Genomic DNA, 25,010 nt, shown 5'->3' with positions numbered 1-25,010 from the left:
TGGTGCTGTGCAATCCAATGTCCATAGACTAATAATTTATTGCAATAGCAATCATGTTCAGTCGGCAATATTTATTATATTAATTCCATACTTTATTAATATTCAACTCTATTACCTGTTTATGGAGCCTAAAATAAAAATCTATTCAGATTCATATAATATTATATGAACTAGGTGTTATGTAGACCTGTTTGTGGACATGAAATAACCGGGCAATGGTATGGGGTCGGTATAACGTTCTAAGATATAAAATGAAATAATTTATTATTTATGATATTTCAGTTTCACCAACACCATCATATTGCATTGTAATCATGGCGTCCGAGCGGTATAGTTTTTCTCTCACAACTTTCAGGTACCTATATTATTGTATTTATTATATATATTTGAGAAATTATGCATCGTCGCAAACATACATTGTTTATTATATTTTCCTCCTAGCGTATGAATTTATTTACGTATGGATCATAATTGTATAAATGGTACATCGGTCATGCCTTGTCATCCTTACCAATTTTTGACATTTCATTTGTAATATAACTGATTTTACTTTGTTTTAGCCCCTCTGGAAAGCTTGTACAAATCGAATATGCGTTAGCGGCAGTAGCTGGAGGCGCTCCATCAGTTGGAATTAAAGGTGAGTCCCATAATATGTAAAAAATAAACAATGTATATTTTAGGTTAAGTGGTAGTTAATGCTAGTATTTTATCATGACTGGCCAATATTTTCAACTCAATACTGTTGAATCTGTAGCAGTACTCATGCGTTTTAATAAAGAAACACCGCATAACTGCTATTGTCAGTTATCTTCTCAAAAATAATTGAAGAATTCTTATATAGCTTGAAATGTTTTATTCCTCACAAATTCATAAGTCAAACTCGGTTTTTATTCCGGAAATTGTGAGTTGGTACACCGAAAGAAAATACGGTGAAGTTCTAGCCTTTGCAATTGGTTGAAAATATTTCGTGTAATCAATGACGTTTCACAGCTAGCTTGCGGACGATTAATACGCCAACTTTGGCTTGGCGGCGTTACTCGGTGACACTGGTATCGCAATGTTAGTGTGAATTTTGAAAATTGCTGCATCTCAAGAATGTCTGTAATTTCCGTACTATATGTCGCTCTTTCAAGTACGTTGTGCGGCCATCTGTACCCGTGTTAAAAAAGATCACGCCTGACAGTTCATATCCCAGAATAATTAACTGTTTGAATACAACATATTTATTATATTGATTTTGTTGTTCAGTGATATGTTACAATAGCTCGCATGTGTATATAATATTTGTAAAATAAAGTTCTCTCAGATTCAGGAAAATAATTTTAAGCTATTATGGTGTTACGTAGTTGGAATAGATCCGCTGAAGCAAAACTGATAAATCAAAAGTGGTACTGGTATTGTACTCACCCTTCATTTGATGATCTTATAATTGATGTCAATCACCTTTACAATCTTCAAATGGAATGCGTGATAATATTGACGGTATTTGTTTTCTAGCCAGCAATGGAGTAGTGATAGCGACAGAAAATAAGCACAAGTCAGTGCTGTTCTGCCCGGCCTCGGTGAACAAAGTAGAGATGGTTACCGAGTTCGCCGGTATGGTATACTCCGGGATGGGCCCTGACTATCGACTCCTTGTCAAGAGGGCCAGAAAGATGGCACAGCAGTACAAGCTGGTGTACGGCCATGATATTCCCACCGCACAGCTTGTCCAGAGGGTCGCCGCACAAATGCAGGAATATACACAATCAGGGTGAGATGAATGCTTATCGAATTATAGGAATTAAATTTACTAAAATATACATGAAAGAAAACTACATGCAAATAATGGGGAAACACGTATTCCATAAACATGTATAATCAAGGTTCCACTGTAATAAAAAGCTCGTCTAAAATATTACCGATATTGAATGTGCATTTTGTTTACGTGACAAACTTTAATACATAATATGTATGATATAGACTTAACTATTGAAAATAACATATTCTTTTACATGTGTTTAAGTTTATCCCATATTTCTCTATACACCAATGGGGTTGGCAATTACTGTGTTTCACACAACTCATTGCGTGTACTTCCATGTACTTTTTGTATTCACTCTTCTTATTACGTTGTTTTTTTTAATATCTAAATATTGCTAATATATGTATTCTTACATAAATAATTGTTTTTTCATGTTTTGCATGTCAAAATCTAGTTTCTAAGTATTTATGTTCAATAAAAGAATGTTACATTCTCAAATCTTGTGAATTATTCATTGAATAAAAAAAAATAGTTTATAATATAGACAACCGCTGGACAAATGCCATCATACAGTGGTACCCAAGGGGCATTAAATGTCCACAGGGATGCCCTAAAACCCGCTGGATAGATGAGCTCATAAAGTTTGGTGGATGTACGTGGCAGCAAAGAACTAGGGACCGAGAAGAGTGGAGAAAGCTAGGGGAGGATTTCATCCAGCAGTGGATCGGCCCCGGTTGATGATGAATATAGTTTGTTGGTATAATTTTTAAAAATTGGATAGAAAAAAGGAACAAACGTTAAAACAAATAATTATGCTTGAAACATGAAGCAGTTTACCATGAATATTGAATAGTGGAATTCGTTATTTGGAAATATGTGCCTCATACGTGAGTTAAAAAAGAACAATTACAAATTTACTAAGTGGGATTGTCAAATAATTACTCTTTATTTTTTGATAGTGGTGTCCGTCCCTTCGGAGTATCACTGCTGATCTGCGGCTGGGATACGGGCCGGCCATACTTGTTCCAATGTGATCCGTCAGGCGCCTACTTTGCGTGGAAGGCCACCGCAATGGGAAAGAACCACATCAATGGAAAGACTTTCTTGGAGAAAAGGTAACGTCAATTACTAGCTAATGTACTGTTAGTTAAAAAATTTCAAACCCAACTTACTAATTAACAATTAACTTCTAATAATCATGGAATAGATTTAAAGTGTATTATTCAATTTTTTTTATACTGTTTGGTTTTCTATGTAGATATTATAAATTTATGATTCGTTTTGTTGGTTATATTTTGATTAGTCGATAACAAGTTACCTACATCATTTTAATGCTATGTTCGCCGTCGATTCAATGGCTTAAAGTCGGATTACAATATATATTTCAACATCATTTCGGAGAATTTTTTCATAGAATTCACCAATATTAAGCTTGGTCAATTTTTGAATTGAAGGTCTTGACATGCCTGATGATAACAAGCTAGAAATATGGGAAAATGTTGTCATAACGGTAAAAATAACAGATTATACTTTAGCTAGAATAGTGTTGCTTGTCATAGACTCCAAAATTTTTGATCTAATGTTAATGTTTATCTGTATGTATTAAAGAACTTCCAAAATTTATCAAATTTCATTAATAAAATAGAAAGCTAAGATGTGTCACACCTAGTGCAGCCTGCTCGTTCCGGAAACCATGCAACACTAAATGTTATTTATCTGCAAATATGCCTTCTTTTACTATCGAAATACATCAAATAAAATAAAACTTGTGTACACAAACTTTAATTGAGACCTGGTTTCAGTTTATTTCGTCTCGAAGAAGTTTTGACAGATATTTTCATTTAATAAGCTTTACAGAATTGCATCGTAAAATTCTTCACCGGTTATAATTGGAATTTGAAGTGATTGAATTATATTATTTACTGCTTTTCAAATATACGTTTACTGATTTTTACTGTGATTTTATTCTGTAGATATAGCGAAGATCTTGAATTGGACGACGCAGTTCACACGGCAATCCTCACACTCAAAGAAGGGTTCGAGGGGCAGATGACGGCAGAAAATATTCAGGTACAAAATGGATATTCATTTAATTTGTAAAAATATATAATGTATATAACTAACTGCAAAATCACTTGACAGCAAATTGGAAGCATAATTAATAAAACTCTTAACTTTGAAGTTAATGAAATATTCGCATTCGTTCGATCCTCACCACCTCATTTGTTATGTTTGATTTCCAGATTGGTATTTGCGATGCAAGCGGTTTCAGACGGTTAGAGCCTACACACGTCCAGGATTATCTCGCAAACATCATCTAAGAGTAGATCGCCCCCACGATCGTAACATGTCTGGTACAAGATGGCCACTGCGGTGTTGTGGTTCGCAAAATAGCAGTGCAGTGAATTCAGAGACTATTTTTGAGTTTTATAACATATAAGGATGGAAATTTTTGTATTATTAATTGCAAGTCAAAATGTTAATTCAATTAAAATATTATAAAATTTACTCATTATGTTTTAATTGCCATCTCCATTTTCTTAATACTTTAGACGCGGAAGACGCACACGGCGCGTAATGACCAGGCGGCCGATTGATGTAATTAACGTGCATTTTAAAGGGGGCAATTAAAATCTCATTATCTATTCAGCAGCGAATGCGTTAACTTATTTTAGCAAGTGCTAAATTTGGTTCAACTTTTCAAACTCTACATGCAAAAAAGTGTAACAAAATCTTCATATCTAAATTACAATTTCTTTTTATCCAGCCTGTGAGACAGTACATATCTACAAATGTTAGTATATATAGTGGAACAACTTAACTTTGAAATTGCGATTTCTACACACATTAATAAAATTTGGACATAGGCATTTGAAATTTTAGTTCTTATGAACTGGATGTTTGCCACAAGCGCATTTACGGGCTCTACAATGTTGTACGCTCAAGACTGGCCATTGAAAATGAGCGTTTGCCATCTCTTGGAATCACGGTGAACTACTTAACGGAAATACAAATCTTTTTGATATACATTTAATATACTTCCAATAAAGATATATTGTAAGGTTTTATTTTTTCATAGAAATTGGCAGTTTACTGGGTACCATCATGCTAATACCTGCCAGCAATTAACACTTTTCGGTCCGCGACCGCCACATTGGCGTCTTTTGCGAGCCGAACATTCCGGTCCAGCGACGCCAACGTAGCGTTTTTACTTATGCATATCTTTACTGTGAAAAATAAATATGATAATTAATATTTGCTTGTAAGATCTATCGACAGATGGTTGAATGACATGTGCAAGAAGTAAAATCACGATGGAAAAAAAATATTTTTTTTTGTACCAATACCATTTTTTTTAATTAGTTACAAGCGCATTTCTAGGCGGGTGAATTTTTTTTTATTTTTAAATGAATGCGATTTTTAGCTATGAAATTGCGTGCTATTTGATGTGTGAAACGTCCACCATGCTTCATCATCCATGATAGAAATTTTATCTTGAAAATTAGAACAGTTATAAATGTGAACTTGTTTTATCGCGTTAAATAATAGCTATTATTTATATTTATTGCACTAATTTCATTGAAAAAATAATTAATCTCAGTATATTTTAGCTAGGATATATATTTTTTTATTAGTTTTATCTCCAAAAAAACTTTTTAAAATGGAGGACCAATCGTTTTTAGAGGAAAACTATGCGGACTGTATGTCAGATATTCCCAGTGACTGTGAAGATATTGGAAATTTTAGTGATATTGAAGCAGACTCATTTGCTCTTTTGAGAACACGCCCACGTACAACATATTTCGCGAGTGATTCTGAGGATTCAGAAACTGCGGCCGACAATGATGGAACGATGATGATCCGCCGAGAGACAACAAGCCATTTCAAGGATTGTCAGGAGTGACATTTGACACTGATAATTTAAGTCCTGAAGCTAAATCTAAAAAATGAGTGGACATAACCATGTCGGAGTTAAAAAAGTGGTTCAGGTTGGTAATAATAATGGGCATTGTCAAAAAAGCGACTCTACAGTCTTATTGGTCGACAAATCCACTTATAGACTCCCATATTTTCGAAAACTATGCCACGTAATCGGTTTTTAAAATATTGCATTATTTACATTTCACTAATAATGAAAAATTAAATTTTATGATTTTTTGTTGAACATAAAGTTTGGATCGAGGATACACAGACATCTGAATCAAGTGATGTTGCGGAAACGCATGCACCTTCTACATCTTTTGATACACATTCAACCCATAGAACCAGTTCACCTACTTCATTATAAAGACTCTCTGGCAGTATAAAACAACATCAAATAATCAGGATTTCCGCAACTAATAAACGTTTAAGAAGAAAGTGTAAAGTGTGCTCCTCCCATAAACGAAAAGAAACTATTTACATGTCCAAAGAGTGTAAAGTACCTCTACATATTGGTAATTGCTTTCCTTCGTATCATTTAAAAAAAAAGTGTATTAGTTCATTTTACATTCATAGTTTTATAAACTATTTCAAATAATTTCAGTTTGAGTGTTTAATTTGTTTTAAATCTACTCGTACACTATATTATTATGTGACAATAATTATTTCGTGCCTAGCCAGTTATCTAAAGGTATTATCCATAAGGTTGAGTGTTGATTCAAATATTTTTGTAGAATGTAGGGTAGGGTGGTACAAGAGCGCGGAGTGTGCAAGAGTATGCATTCGATTTAAACTTACCGCATTTGACGTTAGCTGATAAATTCAGTCGCTATATGCTAGCGTGAAGTTGTGATGTGTCGCCATCGCGAGCTGTGTGTAATTACGCGATTATTTACGATTCCAGGTAACAAAATCGTTTTTTTGCTTGTTTGTTATAATATTTAACTGTTCTGGAAACTCTCTCACATGGAGGTTCATTGCAATAAAGTGTTCTTGTATTATTATTTATATTACAAATCTACTTAATTAGCAGTTACACGACAAAAGTTTGACAGTTTGCCCTAGATGGCGATAGTAGTATGTTTTTAACGAAATGTTCGCCTGCTGTGCATGAGTGCGCTGGGACGAAATGTGCAAGAGTACGCGCGCACTCTTGCACGATACGTTAATTGGTACTGTTATTATTGTTTACAGTTTTGATTTCAGAATGTCCAGAAGATAAAGCAATTAAAAATACTAAGCCGAAGAAGAAGCCTGCGCCTTTAAGCAACATATTAAAAAAACCTCAGCATGCTCCAAAGAAGAAGATCTGGATATGCCCAGATTGCGGAGAAATATTTAAGGAGCCAATGGTAGAGGACTGGATTCAGTGCAAAATATGCCAAGAATAGTGACACGAGAGATGCACTGGTTATTTGGGATCTGGAGATTATATTTGTGATCTTTGCCACTGATTATCCCATCATATAGTGTCTGCGCACGGGTGTACACCTTCCTGCGCACTCTTGAGCTGCAGGGTGCACACGAATGCGCACATTAAGTTTTTTTACTTTTTTTATTATGTGTTGTTATAGGTGAGAGTCGGACGATTCGTATTTTTTCTTGTAACAGATAGATAACCAAGAGTTGAAATAAACTTATTTTTGTTTTCCTAAAATGTATAGTTTTATTTGCACAAATTCTGAAACCCAAAACTGCGCGCTCTTGTACCACCCTACCCTAGATGTTTGTTTTACAATCTATTGCTCATAGATTTTGTTAAGGTGAGTTAGGGTAAGTGCGTCTACGGGGGAAGAGCATATAGGTTAAATAACTTTTTACTGCAATGAATGCAATTACTGCCGTCGATAGGAATCTATTACAAATACATAAATGTATGCCAACACCCAAAGATGGCATCATAATAATGTTTGATGTGTCCAGTATGACAACTAAGAGTTTGACGTTTGTTTGAAGTCAAAAATCAAGTTGGACATGTTTTTTTCAATCAATCGTATCTCAACAATCTTTCGTGCTAAGAAGGTGATATTTGGTGACTACCTTTGTTTTAAATTGTGATTTGTGTTCCGACTGTAAGATTTATGATCAATGCATATGATTATGTTTTATTGAACTAGGTGCACTTACCCCACCAAAAATATAGCATGGGATAAGAGTGTCAGATGCTCTTACCCCATATACTCTATTTTTTTGTATGGACAAGTTTTTGGCTAGTGATGTTCCTTGCAATAAAAAATGTATTGAATTTGTAATTTATGGTACCTAAACATTTTTTAATACAACCTCTAGATTCATACAGTACATTACTTAAAATATGAGGCCACAGATTAAACACCTACCGTGCAGTGCATATCACATATCCGAATAGGTACTTCATGGAATAACACACTAAATGTAAAATGTTAACTTTTCAGTAGAGCGAAAAAACTTTTATTTTCTTACAGAAATAGGAGCATCTCGGCCTTTATTATTGATTTATGAGGTCATACGTCACACTTGACTGACAACTTGATAGAAGAAGCAAGAAAAAATCGTCACTGTTCTGGCAGAAGACACTAATTCGAAAAAATGAAATATTGAGTTAGTACCAAAATGTTCCTTATTTCAAACTTTACCGTCTGGAAACCTTCTTAATAAATAAACAGTCTTTATTTTAAAGTCATCCTTTTTACGATTACTTAATAATCTCACATGATAGACCATTATTTCAAACATTTTAACAACTTCAAAGTCAAATTACTCAAAACCAGTATTTTTCAGTTAGTGTGTTCTGCCAGAACAGAGACGAAATAATGTCACAGTTTTAAAATTGCCTCCTGAAAGATGCTTGGGATGAATCATTAGTTAAATGACAAAGTACACGTAGGCTCAAAACTGCCCAAAAATGAATTTTCAAGAATAATCGCAGAAACCTAGAAAAAACTTGACTACCAAATAACGGATTTAAAAAGGGAGGATTCAGCCATTTAATCGAAATGTTATAGGCTAAGACAAGTTTGACCCTATGATTGACAGTAAAAATATTACGGAAACTCTAATTGATTATGAGCACTGTATTGATCAGGGATCATTTGCAATGACACAATCTGCGGATGAATTAACACATCAAAAATCAACAGATTCTTCAATATTTGGCGAGGAAACTAACATATTTATTCAAGCACCTTCTACTTCTAATGAATGAATGACACCAGTAAAATCTAATAAGCGAATACAAATTTTGGATTGTCAAATAATAAAACCAGTAGGAACAACTGATATAAAAAAACTGTTTTTGCCGATAAAAAGGGAGGATCCTGTAAAATTTTAAAAATCAAGCAGCAGAAATAATAATTACCTATGACGATGTTTTGAACCGTCTGAAAACATCGGTTAACCAAAAAACAGTTTAAGACAAAGTGTTTAAGACAAAAATTCAAACAAATTTTTTTTTTTACAAAAAACGTTTAAGAAATTAAAAAAAAATCAGTTACAACCAGTGGATCAGAGGAGAGTGATCTGAATGGAAATCCTCTTCCGAAGAGGAAAATGTTGTCGATTTTTATAGGTAAAGGTCTTATATCGAGGGTATACTGACAGAGAGCATTAACTCATTAAAACAAGTTCTGAGATAATCGCAAAAAGGACTTTAATTTTTTTTTCAAAGCGTTCTCCGACGTAGATTTGTTTATGATTTAAAAACATTTTTTCTACATTATAAAGACTAACCTTTATGGCAAACACAATATACGACATGTTACAAGTCCTGTATTTTGTATACGCAGAACGCACTAGGTCATTATCATGCTTTCTATAAGAATAAAAAAATAACAATATGATTCAATAATGTTTCTATTTTCTCACCATTATATCCTATGCCTTTGTGCATTTTACCAGGACGTAGAGTGTAAAATTGTATACATTTTGGCATTAAAAACAGCAAAAACTGAAATAATGCGTTCTGTCAGTATACCCTCGATATTCGAAGAAGATTATTAGAACAATTTGCTTGACGATTTTCAAATGGAGGAAGGGGTTGTAATTACTAATGAAATGTGGAATGCTGATATTCCATTAAATTCCACCAGTGAGTCAACTAAAAGAAATACTTGTGGCCTTGCGAAAAAGTGTGAAAAACATTTTATTGGAAAAATTATGAAATTGGACAATAAAACTGTAAAATTTGTAAGAAAATCGCATGGGAGGGCCAATAATTTTTCATACCCTAAAGTAGAGGATATATATACGAAATTGGCCATGACCATATAATTTTGGTACTACTGACACCTACTACAGGACGAAGGGGAAAAATTATATTTAAAATGCATTTTGATGGCGGCAACTGTGTAATTAGGTACAATAAAAATAAAAAAGAATTTTTTTTATAGTATTATGTACTGTGAACATGTTGAATTTTACATTGTACCTACCTATATCTCAAATTATTCAGCAAATAAAATATTTTAAAAATAATGAGTTACCTATTTTATTTTACCAGTCACATCACTAGTGCTACATATGCCGCACTTCCCCAACTTTTTTGATTTTATTTAATATCTTCTGTTCCCTAAGGAAATTTACCACCATAAACAATCAAAATGTTGCACTTAAAATATTATATTATCCTGAGGTTGATATATTTTTCGACTGGTAATAATTATGAGAAATAATTTATCTAGATGCTCTTACCCCAAATGCGGGGGTAAGAGCGTCTACTCGCCTTGTTTCCTTAAAACGTTTTTATTATAATTAATCATGCAAAATATACATCTAATGAATATGGTAGTGGAAAAAGAGATTATTGATGAACAGTCAACAAAAATTTCGAAGAGATATTACAAACGATTAAGTTCAACATCAGCTTAAAGGTCATCTAGTCAATTTATATGCCGCACTTACCCTAACTCACCTTATATTTTTTTTTTATGCACGCCTCTGCACTGTTATTGGCTTGTCTCGATACCTACAAAAATACCAAATTGTAATAAGCGGTGGGAATGTATATGCGTGCATTGTATTTAATTGAATTTACTCGAAAATATGCACGCCACTGCACTGCTGCTATCGGCTAGGCATAAGCGGACATAAAACCAATAAATTAGAAATAAGTGTTCGTTCGGGAATGAATATGCATTTATTTTCAAACACTTCACAGTCTGTGAAGTTTTTGTTATTTTATTTGATAATCACAATCAGAGATGTGAGTAGCTAGTGCTAAAAATGGATTGATACGTATTCTATAGCGGTGTAAAACATTTCATATTTGAATATTTTTTAATTAAAATATAATATATTGAGATTGCTTTATTTCAATAGGCTGTTTCCTTTACATTATATTTAACAAATTGAACTAATCTAATAACATATTATAATAAATAATTTACAAAAATTTACAAATTATATAATTTACCTTTATGGAACGCGGGCCAGAGGTTGTAAAGTGTTGAATAAATTACACAATTTGATGCATTGGTGTATTTTAAGTATTTTCTGAAAATTTTATTGAAATACATCGATAGGTTCAAAAGTTATATCATTTTTAACTTCGTGATTGAAATTTGTTGATTTTCATAAAAAAAAAAACCGCGAAAATTCGCAGACCTGACAGAACGCATTATTTCAGTTTTTCTGTTTTAAATGCCAAAATGTATACAATTTTACGCTCTACGTTCTGGTAAAACGCACAAAGGCATAGGATATAATGGTGAGAAAATAGAAACATTATTAAAATTATATTGTTATTTTTTTATTCTGATAGAAAGCATGATAATGACCTAATGCGTTCTGCGTATACAAAATACAGGTCTTATAACATGTTGTATATTATGTTTGCCATAAAGGTTAGTCTTTATAATGTAGAAAAAGTGTTATTAAATCATAAAAAAATCTACGTGGGAGAACGCTTTGAGTCTTTTTTCTTAAAGTCCTTTTTGCGATTAATGAATTTTAATGAGTTAATGCTTTCTGTCTTTAATAAAACTATATTCCTATCAACATATCACTTCTCTTCACCGCCAGAAAATTTGATATTGATCAAACAATATCGTTTTTCAGATCCATGTGGTCTATTCACCATTGTATTCACAATATTTAGGCTCCGTTTCTGTGAAAGAAGTTGTTTACTAATATCTTTGGATTGAGAACTGATACATATTATAATAGCACCTGTACACGTGCATGTATTTACTGGCAGCAATGGTGTGTATTTTAAACTATCGTGATAGTAACTGTTTACACGTAAAAGTGCTGACTGTCTCTCCAATCTCATTCTTCAAGAGTAAGCGAGACACAATATTGTCATTTTATGGTACTATATGACAGGTCGTAAAAATCGGTCAACCTCAAAATAAGTTTCCACGGTATAGTTCGTTTTTTTGCCGACAGGCTCGCCTCTATCGTTCTACAGCGCAGGTGTTCATGAAAATTCAGAAGCTTCCTAACTTTTTTGATTCATGCAAGCAATCTTGAAACTGCAGGATAATACATGTTAACACGTACATTTTCTTGTTATGGATAATAGTGCCTGTACACGTGCATGGAGTTACTGTCGGCAATCGTGCTTATTTTAAACTATCATGACAATAACTTTTAACACGTAACAGTGCTGACTGTCTCTCCAATCTCATTCTTCAAGAGTAAGCGAGACGTGAGGTTGTCATTTTATACTACTATCTGACAGGTTGTATTGAAAATCGGTTAAGCCCAAAAAGAGTAGTTTGTTTTTTTACCGGCATGTTCACCCCCTATCGCTCTACTGCGCAGGCGCAGATTGAAAATAATCTTACTTGCGCGCAATAAATCATCACAATTCGGAAGCTTCCAAACTTGTTTGATTTATGCACGCAATCTTGCCAACTGCAAGATAATAAATACATCGTCAGCTGAATGCAGAACTATTCTAACTTACATTTGAAATTTTTGAGGAGTTTTTTAAACAACTTAATGAAGTTATTTATTATCTTTATGGATAAATGAATGCATCATATTTTAGTAGGATTATTGATGGAAAAAATGGTGCATACACTTGTCCATATAAATAATAAATAACTGAAGTAGGCTGTTTCAAAAAACTCTTCTGCAAAATATTTAAAATGTGAGTTAGAATAGTTCTGCATTCAGCTGACGACAATATGTTTCCCCATACATTTTCTTACTGTGCACAGTACATCCATGCACATGTAAACTGGGTATAATGCGTAGTCAGCAGTAAATCCATGCACATGTAAACAGGGGTGTAAGGTGAATGAAACAAATCATTGAAAAATGACAACGTTTTATTTTAATAATCAATGTACATTATTGTGGGGTCCTACATGGGCCCCTTTATACGCGGAAATTATAAATGAAAATTATTTACAGAAAAATTTGGGACGAAAAATATATTACATAGAATCATCTCATCGCGTTCTGCCTAACGAAGTTATTCTTTCGAAACTTATTTCTAACTGAGATTAATGAATAAAATATAAACTAATGAAAGAAATTTTGAAAATGATTAATTTATTATTAACACACTTATTATATAATTTAACCAAAAGATTCCTAAAATGAAGAATTAAAAATTCTTTACTGGATGTATTTGTCATAGCAGAACTGAAAGAAAAAGAAATTTAGTGAACTGCGAATATATTTCATGATAAAGTACGGAGAAACAGTATGGTTTGAAACTACACAGCTATATTGTCTTTGGATATAATTCGAAGATAGGTAGTAAAAAAAGAGGAAAATATGCAATGCATAGTACGGATTTTTGAAGATATCTCAATAGTTGCTGCATCAAATTCATCACAATATGACAACACAAATAATCTGGGTTACGCCAAAACATTCCTTTAATTTTAATTAATAGTCGGCAGGGGTTACAGTAGTGTGGAAATTTCTATATGAAAGCCTCCGTATATATATTTATTACTTAATATAACAATAAATAAAAGTCATATTTAATATTCTAAGATGTAATTACACCACTATTAACAAAAAATTGCAATTTTAGATTGTTATTATAAATGTATAAAATCTGTAAATAAAACAATATGCATAGAAATCAGGTATTTGGACACAAATTTATTGCATCCGAGCATATCACGGTTAGATTGCACTATCTTGCATTATTGTTAATAGTGATTTAATTTCTTTGTCACATACGACAGTTATTAACTACGTATGGGATATAGTGTTGACTTTGGAGAGAATGTTTTTTAGTAACATCATAAATTTAAAAACTGTTCTCTAATAATTACAAATGGAAACTTCAATTACTGTTGCTTCAGTATTTTTTGCAGTCGGCAAACGAAACTAATGAAACTTGATTGGATGATTCGGTGTGTGAAAGAATAGGGATATAAGTCAATTAAAAAAAATGGTTAACTGTGCCAACTTACCCATAATGCATGATGATGTACGAGTAAAAGAGGAAAGAGAAAAAACGAATCAACGCCGTTCAATTATACATATACGAAAGAGTGGGAGAAGACGCAGTGCAGTCATGATATGGTGAATTTCACACAGAAACATAACCATTTTCTTAATCTTCTTTTGACTCTTGAAAAGTAGTGATTTTACACTTGAGACTGTTAGTTTCAAAGTCGGTAACATACTTTGAGACTAATAGTATTATTAACCCATTAGAGACAGAATTAATTAATATATAACTCATTTATTATTCATTTAATTCAAATAAATCCTGTTATTTGTAGGTATTGAATTCTTCTATTATTTATTTATATTTTAAGTTAATTTTGGAATCAATAAAACATGTAAAATATAGGTTTTTGTGTTTTTTTAGCCTTTTTTTATACAAAATGACAAAGGTAAAAAGTCTATGATAGAATTAAATGATAAAATAAAGATATACTAAAACTGGAGCTAAATATAACACTCTTCAAGATATTTAGAAGATGGAGGGCCGTTATATGTTTTTTACTCACTCAAACACCTCATACTTACCAAACTGGTCATTATTTTGAGAAATTTAAATAAAAATAGATTTTATAACTCAAATAATTCTTAAAAAATATATGGGACTCTATATAACTAACACCATAAAATGATGGCTACATCTATTATTAAGTAACTTCAACTTAAAAAAAAATCAAAATATGATTAAAAATATTTGATTTTCACCATGTCCTGTACCCTGTAACAGCGGCGCCAAACTGGCGCATATTGTCTCCAATGGGTTTCATTTTTATCCCTTTTTCTTTCACACACAAAATAATCACCTTTTACATTATCATATTTGCAGCTGAATAGAAAACTAGTCCGCATGGAGCCTATTAAAATTTCCAGAATCAAAATGGGCTGAGAAAAACATACTGGTGAACATAAAAAATTTCAGTATATTAAAACGCATGCTAATAAGAATAAATGTTTCTGCACAAAACCATCGAACCATTTCAGTAAAAAACGAAACCCTAACTAATCATCATCATCGTCATCCATCAAACTGTCCAAATCTCCATCGCTAAGCAAGTAGGGTTCATTGTTGAGAGGCGCAGTGGGACGGTTCCTGCGGTTGTTGTTGTCCCGCCTGCCAAGCCCGCGGCCGGCGCGGTTTCTGGCCCGGCGTCCGCGCGTGCGGAGCGTCCGTCTCGGTGGCAGCCACTCGTCCAGATCATCATTATCATCGGACGGGGCATTCCTGATGATGTCGAAGGCGCGGTTAAGCGCGTTCTCAATGTTTTGGTCTTGCGGCGCCGCCAAGGCTGCGTGTCCCAGAGCATCGTCTTCATTGAGTAATGCGAGTTCACCCTGTGCTGCATCATTGTCCGTATCCTGATTGTCATCCTGATGGTCATCATCAGAATTGGAATCGTTGGAGTCGTCATCCTCCTCGTTTGAATTTCCGTGTTCAAACGCGAGCTCTGCCAGAGCGTTTCTGAACATCTCCACGTTCACTGAGGAAAATAAACATGAAATTGACCATTAAGGAGTGTAGCATTACTAGAGATGTTTAGTGCACTGATAATTTACATTGGACAATATTTTTGAAATATAAAGACAATTAAAAAACACTTATCTCATACATACTATCTATCTTATGGTTATTTTAAAAAATCAATTTAAAATATCATTTATTAAGTCATCCCCTTTTTTTAGGTTTTTTAAATTAAATAGAAAATATAGTAAAAATTTAAAATAAAATCTAGTACATAAAAGAGAACACAATATAATCACAAAAATAACCATAAAATAGTACATACATAACAATAAAGATGAAAGTGTTCAACGAGCACACGTTTCATATGTAACAGTTTACTTTTGGTACGTTTAAATATGTACTGATTGATTGACATATGTTAAATTGAAAATTATATTAAATTCTATGCTTCATATTCTGTCAGGTATCGACCGTTGGTTAAACATTCACGAGGGAAGTTGTATATGAATTCAACCTCCGTGCGATAAGGGAAGAACAGTTTAAATATTGTTATCGTCCGAAGAAAACAGTCACTGATACATACGAATCTAGCATTGTGATCATCATTTAAAACTCATTTGCTGCTGACTAGAGAATGATTTTTTAATTACCACCTTTAAAATGCACGTTAATTACATCGATCGGCCGCCTGGTCATTATGCGCCAGGTGCGTCTTCAGCGTCCAAAGTATTAATTAAGATTTTTTGCAACTATTTTCTTTCAATTTATTCAGCTTGTGGCAACTATGGAAATTGGTCTGGGAAATAACTTCCTGAATCCAGACTGAAACTAGGCTAATGAGAAATTAATCTTCTTCTTATTGTGCCATCCCCTAGTGGAGGTCGGCCACCATCAATGTGATCTTAGCTTAATCATCTGCTACCTGGAACAGTTCAGTGGAGCTGCACCCGTACCGGTCACGGAGGTTCTTAAGCCAAAAAATGCGGCGTCGTCCTCTGCTATGCTTACCTTTGATCTTTTCTTGCTAAGTTGGGGAATGCTGTACTTTTGTTCTCTCATAATGTGGCCGAGATACTGTAGTTCTCTGGTTTTGATACTACGCAGTACTTCTCGGTCCTTTCCCATTCGATTGAGAACTTTAACATTTTTCACCCAGTCAGAAATTAATAAGATAGGTTACAATAATGATATTATATACATACTTGTATTGTCATCGTTGTCGGTGTTTGTGTCAGATCCATCATTGTCTGATCCGCCTAGATCTTCTTCTTCTTCGTCATCCTGTAAAAATAAGTCAGTTTTAGTATCAAATTAACTAAAATTATTATATGGAATATTAAAACATAATTATTATGCCCTTAGTTTTAATGGTGATTTTTTAGATTTTTGTGATGGAAATTCATGAGTTATAACTAAAGATGTTGAAATCTTACTTTTATACAGATTGAGTCTAAATATCTGAAATTGAAGCAAAGTAAGGATCACTGGTCCACTGATTAAGTTAGCTACAAATTACATTGGAGATTCAAGAATTCAAGGATTCAATTCAGAACTTCACACTATTACTATGATATTAATCATTATAAAGAGACAATCCATCACAATGATTAGATAAGCAACCGGTAATGCTCATTTATAACGAGTAAGTGAATATGTGAATGAGAGAATTGGAATGGCAACCGATGTGGTGTTTACCAACTTAGTCATACTACATGCGTTTGCTAAATAATTTCAAATGTCATAACAGAAATAACGTATGTACATATAAGACTTCTTTTATTTATAGTCAAAATTCTTTGGTAATAATATATTTTGTAGTATAAAATTCATCATTCTTTAATTATTTTAGTACTTATTTATTATTGTTAAGAATAGAATAGAGAAGTTATATCCACTTTGACAAACAGATTGCTGTTGATGGTGAAAATGTCAATTGCAAACTACAATAGAAAGTTTTATTAAATAAATATATTTAATAGAACAATGTTACGATAAACACCTACGATGGCCGCACGGCTTAAGCATCGTGGGTCCCAGGTTCGAATCCTGGGTCTGGCAAATACACATATTGTTTTTCAATTTGTGTCCATACCTAATAGGGTGAGCAAGTGGCTGACATCCATTTCTCGTAAAAACCAAATCTGTTAATACAAACCTCCACTCTTTGGAGGCTCATATGATCTTATTAGGATCGGACACGGTCAAATAAATAATAAGATGTATGCACATTTTCACAAAAATAGAGTTAAAAAAAGTGCAATAACCACAGATAATCTTCTGTACTGAAAATACGGTAACCTTTAATATGAAGAGAAAGGATAGTGGCATCATAATGACATAAACATCTTTCCTACAAAACTTAAAAAACCCCAATGCATTTACGACCTAAATTAAAAATAATTAAAACATGAACTCTGAATGTTCAAAGTAACCCATAGTATTTATGTAGTTTTTTAAAGATCGGCATCTTAAACTGGGAAACCAGTGCATAGCTTTGTCCTACATCAATTAAGGGGTTAGAGATGAACAGTGTTAACCCCTATATTCATAGTTTTGAGAAAATTTGTGGTGACACCTTGTTCATAAATAAATCCACATCAAATTTGATGTCATCTCCTTTGCATAATGTGTTTTATCAAATTTCAATCATCCGTGTGTGCTATCTGGCATTTTACATATTTTACCTGCCACCTGTTTGTTTTGTTTGTATGTATGATCTATGTTTTAAATTATATTTTTTGACAAATAGTTCAGAGGCGTTTTCCATCAATGACCCACTCAACTCAATTTTAACCACTATTTTATCACGGTAGGTTGTATACCAGAAGCCAATATGTTCCGTCATTGATTTGAATATAATAATAACATCCATTGAATGCTTGTAGTCAACTTACGGCCTCGTCGTCGTGGTCTCGTCTCCTGCCGACGTCGTACAACTTCAGCACGCTCTCCTGGATGGTGTCAAATTCGCCCACATTCTCAGCCAGAGCCAGTTGGCCACCCCAAGGCGCCACGCCTAGCGCTCGAATCTTGCGTTTCACATCTATCGTCGCTATAAAACACAAAACAAAATTGCATATCGTTATTTAACCTGTATTTTGTGCTGAATATGTAAACATGTTTAGTGGGGCTTATTGATCTGGGTATCTGAGATCACGCGTTAAAAAAAATCACTCAATATCGGCCGTGCTCCGGGCTTGAATTTTACAAATTTTCTTAATCCTACTGATATACATAGTAAACTTTAACAAATAATAAATTGACAAATTTAATATACCTACACAAATTAAAAATGAAAACATTTGAATTGAATGAATAATAAATGGTTGTAACGATTTGTAAACCTTTGGAAGTAATCCTATAAAAACATATTTGTTTTAACAGGGTAAGTAAAGATTGCAAAGAATCTCTCACCTATACTGGAATAATCGAAAGAATCCAAAGTCTTGAAGTTGGATTCATATTGACTTGTCTCATCCGTATCTTGTTCCATACAAACTGAGTAGATGATGCCACCCATCGGTGAAAATATTACCTGAAAACATACAATAATAATTGCAGAGATTAACATTTTTGTCCCGCTTCAAGATAGAATACAACAACAATAACTTATCCGAAGTGAACATTATCACTTCTATCACTGGAAGCAGCTAATATATTCGAACATACCGTGGAGCTTGTATTTTTTCCTCTAATCCTTGATTGGTACATAAATCCAGCAGACGATTTTTCTGTCATGCATGTATTCATTGTGTATACTTACAAAATAATAATTTATCGCTAAACAATATTACTAATGATGTAAATCAATAAATAGTAAAATTACCTCAGATTTATCAAGAGTTGGCACGGTCCTCAAAAGATGAAATGTACGCAAGTCCCAGACTTCAGTATTTGAAATGATCTGTGAAATAAACAAAATGTTTAATATACATACAGTAAAGCCCTGTTAATTCGTAATCGATGGTACGGAAAATGGAAAAAAAAATCGAATTACAAAATACACAATGTATGGCCAATTGGAAATTTTGTAAAATTATTCGATATTGGTAAATAGATTTTATGAATTTCGAAACAACCGTGTTTTTATTAACGTGGTTTTACTGTAATCCTTATTATTTTATGAAGATTTGAAGAAACAAAGTGCGAGATATATTATGATGCATGTCGCGGACTATCATGTGATGTTACAGTAAGATGCTGTTACGGAAAAAAGTATGTATGTCGTTTTTCTTGGTGTTTGAAATGTGATCAGACTGATGGTCCCATCCCGTAGCACATTTTGAACATTTAAACGAACTTTTGTCAGTTGGCAAAATCTGCCGAAATCACCAAAACAACAATGAGGTCACCTCACGTTGAAACGCACGGCATCGACACCTGCATGACGTTTTGAACGTTTTTATCCCTTTCTAGATGTCTACACTTCTTCGAAACATCTCAAAATCACATTTTTTATTTTTAGTGGTTGGCAATATATAGTTTCTATAAGAATATTGTCTATTATCTATGATCTGTATGTTGGGTTCTGTTCAAAATATTATCTATGGATATAACATTGCAAGTAATTTTAACGTACGCACACGTAGAAACTGTTAAAATTAATTGAAATTAGCATGAATAATTAATAATAATACATTAGAGTTGGCACTCTCTATAATTGAATTTAGAGAGGTGATGATCGTTCAAAATATTCTGCAAAATGACGAAATCATAGACTAAATTTGTCGCCGTGACATCGACATGCATCTCAATTTGATCACAACTTTAGAGTCTCAGGTTATTAACTGTATTTAAATTGGGTGTTCAATGTATTGTATAGCATAGTTTGCATTTCCTACCTCTAATCCATTAGGATGGAAAACTCCACTCAGTGACTGATTCAGCTTGTCAAACTTGTGAATTTCTTTTCCAGCGTTCAGATCCCATAATACGCCGTCTGCAAAGAATACATTTTATAATATATTTACAGGCATTATTTCAACGACATTCTGTGACCAATGACAACCCACTAACTACACAATTCAATTATACATAAGGATGATGGTTGATGGAAAATTGACTGCAAACAATATATTTTAATTTCTCCTTTTTCCATTTCATTGCAAATGCAATATATCGCAATGTGATTCGCGGATAATTATCAGTGCTCTTAGGCAGTTCAGATCCGTAGCACGATAATATATCAAGGGAATAATCATCGATTGTGAAATGTGGTGAATTTGTTGCTCAATATTGCCCTATTTTTGACAAAATGGATTTAAATTAATTATCTATGAAATTTTCAGATGCACACTAGAGAATATGAAATGTCATTGGCTATTCGTATCGTTACAAAAATAACTATTTGCTTCATAATGCTATACATGTTCATCTGTTTGATAGTGGATTTGCAGAAGACGGATGATTGACGTCGGGAGATAAATCATATTTGAATGGTACACAGCAAAAACAGGCTCATCCAAGGCCTGAACAAAAACGAACCATAAGTGTGAGTGAGTAAGCATTCGGCACGCTTATATCTCCGCTCTATGCGTTAGAGCAGGGGCGGGCAAACTTTTTGGATGGAGGGCCAAATTCAAGAATTCAAAATGAGCGGCGGGCCGCAAGTAAAATACCATTTTTAGATATACACTATTTATTATCACGAAAAATAGACAATACAAAAAAAATAATGAGAAGAATGAAACTGTTGTACATTTTTTTAAATTTAGGTGAATTTTGTAGTTGATATTCTCAAAACTGCTAGTAAATGGGCATCGGAGATATTTGATCGTAAAGATTTTTTATTGAGGTTCATGATCGAAAATGTTTGTTCACATATATAGGTTGATCCAAAAATAACGAACATTTTTCTTGCATACCTACTCTTTAAGTTGGTCGAATTTGTCTGAATTAAGGGCATTGTAAAATTTGGAGATTTCTTCACGACGATGCAATTCTCTTAAATCAGTGTCACACTGCAGATTAATAATCTCAAGTTGTAGCTCTGTCGGTACACTATCAATATCTATTGAAATCGATGTTCAACGTAGAAAATCGTGGCTACATAGTGTGAGATGAGACGCAAGGAATACGTACTGAGATAATACATTTACGAAACAACAAATTCTTCAAATTATGATCTATTATCAATATTTTTTTAAAAATTATAAAAAAGTTATTCGTAATCACAAGTACAATTATCGATGGCGGGCCGCGAAAAAATACCCGGCGGGCCACATGCGGCCCGCAGTTTGCCCTCCCCTGCGTTAGAGTAAGATAGAATTTCTACGGCTGAATTTTTAAAATTTGAAAACGTCGCCGGAAAAAATTGATTTGGCTGATTACATGCATTTAAAAACTGTGAGCACGTGTTGCTGAAATTTATTGTTTTTGTCTTAAATATAAAGTTAGTGGTAATTATTTTAACATAATATTATGGTTGACTATGTTGAGTTTAAATTTGGTAGTCATACTGAGAAGCAACACGATGGTATAACGTTTCATAGTTAAGTTGATAATAATAAAATTGTTGTTCTACTGTGCGTTATACGCTAGAAACATGGCTTCATTTTGCCGAAAAATAGGCCCTCTCTATATATCATTACTCTAAGGGCTCATCGCATTTTTTTCATTTTTGAGATTTAAATGCCAATTTGTTCAACAGAGTAAGTGCTCAAGAATGGTATCATTAAAACTTCCAAAATCGATTTCATTGCTTCATAAATGAAGGGAGAAGAAAGTGTAGTCAAGGCAAAAATCATAGTGTATGAAACTGCACAAAAACAGGCTCATTATTGCATCATAAACTAAACACAAACGAACTGATTACAAATTTATCGCTATTTTCACTTTCATTATATTTCAACATAAATGAGAAATCAACATATGTATATATATTTTTTTTAATTAATAGATGTTAAACCCATTTTCCAACCAATAACGATTTCATTCTTCTTTTTACTCTCCTGCACAATCATCATTTTGTCGTTGAGCCTGTTTTTGTCATGTACCCTTCATTTATTTGAGTATATTAAGTATACCAATTTGATATATCACGTAATATTAGTTAATTGTACACCTATTAAAAGACACAGAGTATTTTCAAAGAGTCATTGAGCAAGATGGATGATTCGCTAATTTCGCTATTTATACAGCAAAGATTTAAATGATGAATAAACTTAATCAACAATAAACTCAAAAAATTATAAAGGTGACACTAAAATCTGTATTATTCAATGTTCACCATAAATACACCATCATTATTGATTTGTAATGTCAATGTGTTCATTAATTTTCGAAGGGTGGACTTTTAAGGGAGAATTTGAATGTGGTACCTGAGAGCACCAGTTCATCGGTAGGGCTGAAGGTTGCGCGGTTCTTGCTGTACTGATTGCTGAGACCGGGGTTGAGGGTGATGATGGCTCGGCCGGTGGCCGTGTCGTACACCGTGGCCACCTCTCCCTTGGTGCCGATCACTCGGTCCTCGTTCAATTTGCTGAACTCTACATATTCCTCTTCGTTGAAAGATAATCTGAAAATTATCACATTTATAATATCAATGTCATAAGATATTATGTCCTCCATGCATGGCAATAAAATGGCTGAAAGTATACATGTTGATGGGTAAACTATGAAAACAAAGCTGAAAAAAGGCTAATTATTAAATTATTCACAAGTTACTTTGCATTGCAGAATCGCTTGTAGCAAATGTCGTATAGTATGAGGTGCGAGATTTACTTTCCGTGGCTAGATTTAGATAAAGACATTACATTAAAGTGGGGTCCCGACAAAACAATTTAGAAATGACACAATTTTTATTTTTACATAATATTATATTTTCGATACACAAATCAAAGAAACATAAATGAATAATATATGAAAATAAAGACAAAAAAAAATAGCAGATATTCCAGGTATTCCATTAGGGAACTCAGTTATAAGCTATGCACCTGTATCGGATTAAACATGTACCTATTATCGGCATTTTTTTGTTTTTAATACCAAGTATTAACAGCTGATGATTTTAAGTTATTACTCTACTAACTGCTGCAACGGACTAAATATCAAATTACACTGATTATCATTTGTAAATTTCTATCGATAAGCAAAACACCCATAAAAACAATTAAACAATCCTGCATTAACCGTTCTATTATGGTCCCGTTACAAATATTATCGCGGTTGACCGTTTTTGTCGAACATTTTTCATTTCACTTTCGTAGAATTGTTCTCTAACTGAGAACCTGAAAATAATTCAAGACGTCGAAAAGAATCCAGGAGAAAAATGCGTTTTTTTTTTTTTTAAATATTTTTTATATAGTATCCCACATTGATCGTTTTTTTAGGGTCCCTTGAAAACCATAGAATCGGGGTTTCACTCTATTGAACTGACAAGTAAAAGTCAACAAGAGTGACTCACTGCATTTCATAGTGCTTCATGTTCCATAGTCCAGAGAGTGGTGGTCTCCAGTTCTTTGATGATGCTAGAAGTAGTCTTCCTTCGCGACTTGCCTGTAATACAAAAATATTACCTATTTTAGAAATACGTAAAAATCTCTAATAAGATGTCTCCATACTGTCCTGTTTGGGAGTGAAAATAATTCTTCTTTCTCAGTGTGACATCCTAGGATGGGATTTAGCCGGGTCTTACATCTAAACTCGCCTCGTCTGCCACACAGCAATAAATCAAACCTTACAAGAACGTCGATTCGGTGTTGCATATAAAGAGCACATCTACCTAGCGACAGTCGCACGTAACCTTCGAAATGTATAGATATTTAGATGAGGCGATTGGCGAGCTGTTATAGGAATGACCAATTTGTAAGTGTTCTGGAGTTTTCGACTCGCAGCCCGAGAAACATGCAACTTGACGATTGCAACAGTAGATGTTTTTTTCAAACTAAAAAGTCGCATTCAACCAATCTGCGGAATTCCATTTGACGTGTTTTGTGAATAACGATGACGTCACATTGACGTATTCGACACGTTGCAGGCGAGACGAGTTTTGATGTGAGAGTCGGCTTAGCTTTCTCCATAAGTGTCCTCTACTAGGTCCTGTTCCTAATCAATCTTCTCCAGAATCCTTGACTTTTCATTCTGTTCGAATCCCTCTTTACATACTCAATCCACCTTTAGATCACTTCTGCTGGTGTACCCTTGATCTTTGATTAGCATTCTTTCAAAATGGCTCTTCCACTTATATAATCTACTAATGGTTTGCTGTTACTGGATAGTTCAGTTCATGGTTCATCTTTATTCTGTAAGTCGTACTTCGTACTGTATAAGATTTTACATAATGTTTTAGATTATTAACTTTAGCTAGAGTGATAGGTATACCTGCATGTGGCAAATGTAAGTGTCGAGAAGCTGATAAGAATTTTCCTCCGATCCCGTGAACAGGTTGAAGAGTTTCACATCTCCTGTTGAAGTTCCCGCCAGGAGTGTTTGCTGCGTCGGCTGAGGAACAAAATTATAATATTCATATTAATAAGTAAATAGTTT

General features: G+C 33.5%; 2 protein-coding genes across 2 annotated transcripts in view; one reads left to right on the top strand and one right to left on the bottom strand.

Annotated features, from left to right (window-relative positions):
- Positions 1-298: 298 nt before the first annotated feature.
- On the top strand, positions 299-4,252 carry Prosalpha2 (proteasome alpha2 subunit). Its single transcript, XM_085953617.1, has 6 exons — positions 299-355; positions 561-637; positions 1,498-1,753; positions 2,704-2,859; positions 3,718-3,814; positions 3,988-4,252. Exons 1-6 carry the CDS (start codon positions 315-317, stop codon positions 4,063-4,065), a joined length of 705 nt encoding a protein of 234 aa, XP_085809743.1. The 5' UTR covers positions 299-314; the 3' UTR covers positions 4,066-4,252.
- A 10,138-nt stretch (positions 4,253-14,390) lies between these two features.
- Positions 14,391-25,010, bottom strand: part of mahj (LisH and WD40 domain-containing protein mahjong) — a 40,281-nt gene continuing 29,661 nt past the window's right edge. Inside the window, exons 20-28 of the mRNA XM_085954109.1 lie at positions 24,846-24,965; positions 23,929-24,020; positions 22,844-23,040; positions 20,366-20,463; positions 19,351-19,428; positions 18,939-19,059; positions 18,419-18,576; positions 16,727-16,805; positions 14,391-15,540 (exon numbers count right to left, since the gene is read on the bottom strand). Of these exons, the coding sequence (XP_085810235.1) occupies positions 15,062-15,540; positions 16,727-16,805; positions 18,419-18,576; positions 18,939-19,059; positions 19,351-19,428; positions 20,366-20,463; positions 22,844-23,040; positions 23,929-24,020; positions 24,846-24,965 (1,422 nt within the window). The 3' untranslated portion in view covers positions 14,391-15,061. The remainder of the gene's footprint in view (positions 15,541-16,726; positions 16,806-18,418; positions 18,577-18,938; positions 19,060-19,350; positions 19,429-20,365; positions 20,464-22,843; positions 23,041-23,928; positions 24,021-24,845; positions 24,966-25,010) is intronic.

This window comes from Rhyacophila brunnea, unplaced genomic scaffold (assembly GCF_057557595.1).
Source record: "Rhyacophila brunnea isolate RB1 unplaced genomic scaffold, BYU_Rbru_1.0 scaffold_4, whole genome shotgun sequence".
In the NCBI taxonomy this organism is placed as follows: domain Eukaryota; kingdom Metazoa; phylum Arthropoda; class Insecta; order Trichoptera; family Rhyacophilidae; genus Rhyacophila; species Rhyacophila brunnea.
Note: the sequence above shows the minus strand (reverse complement) of the source record. Positions and strands in the feature narration are given on the sequence as shown.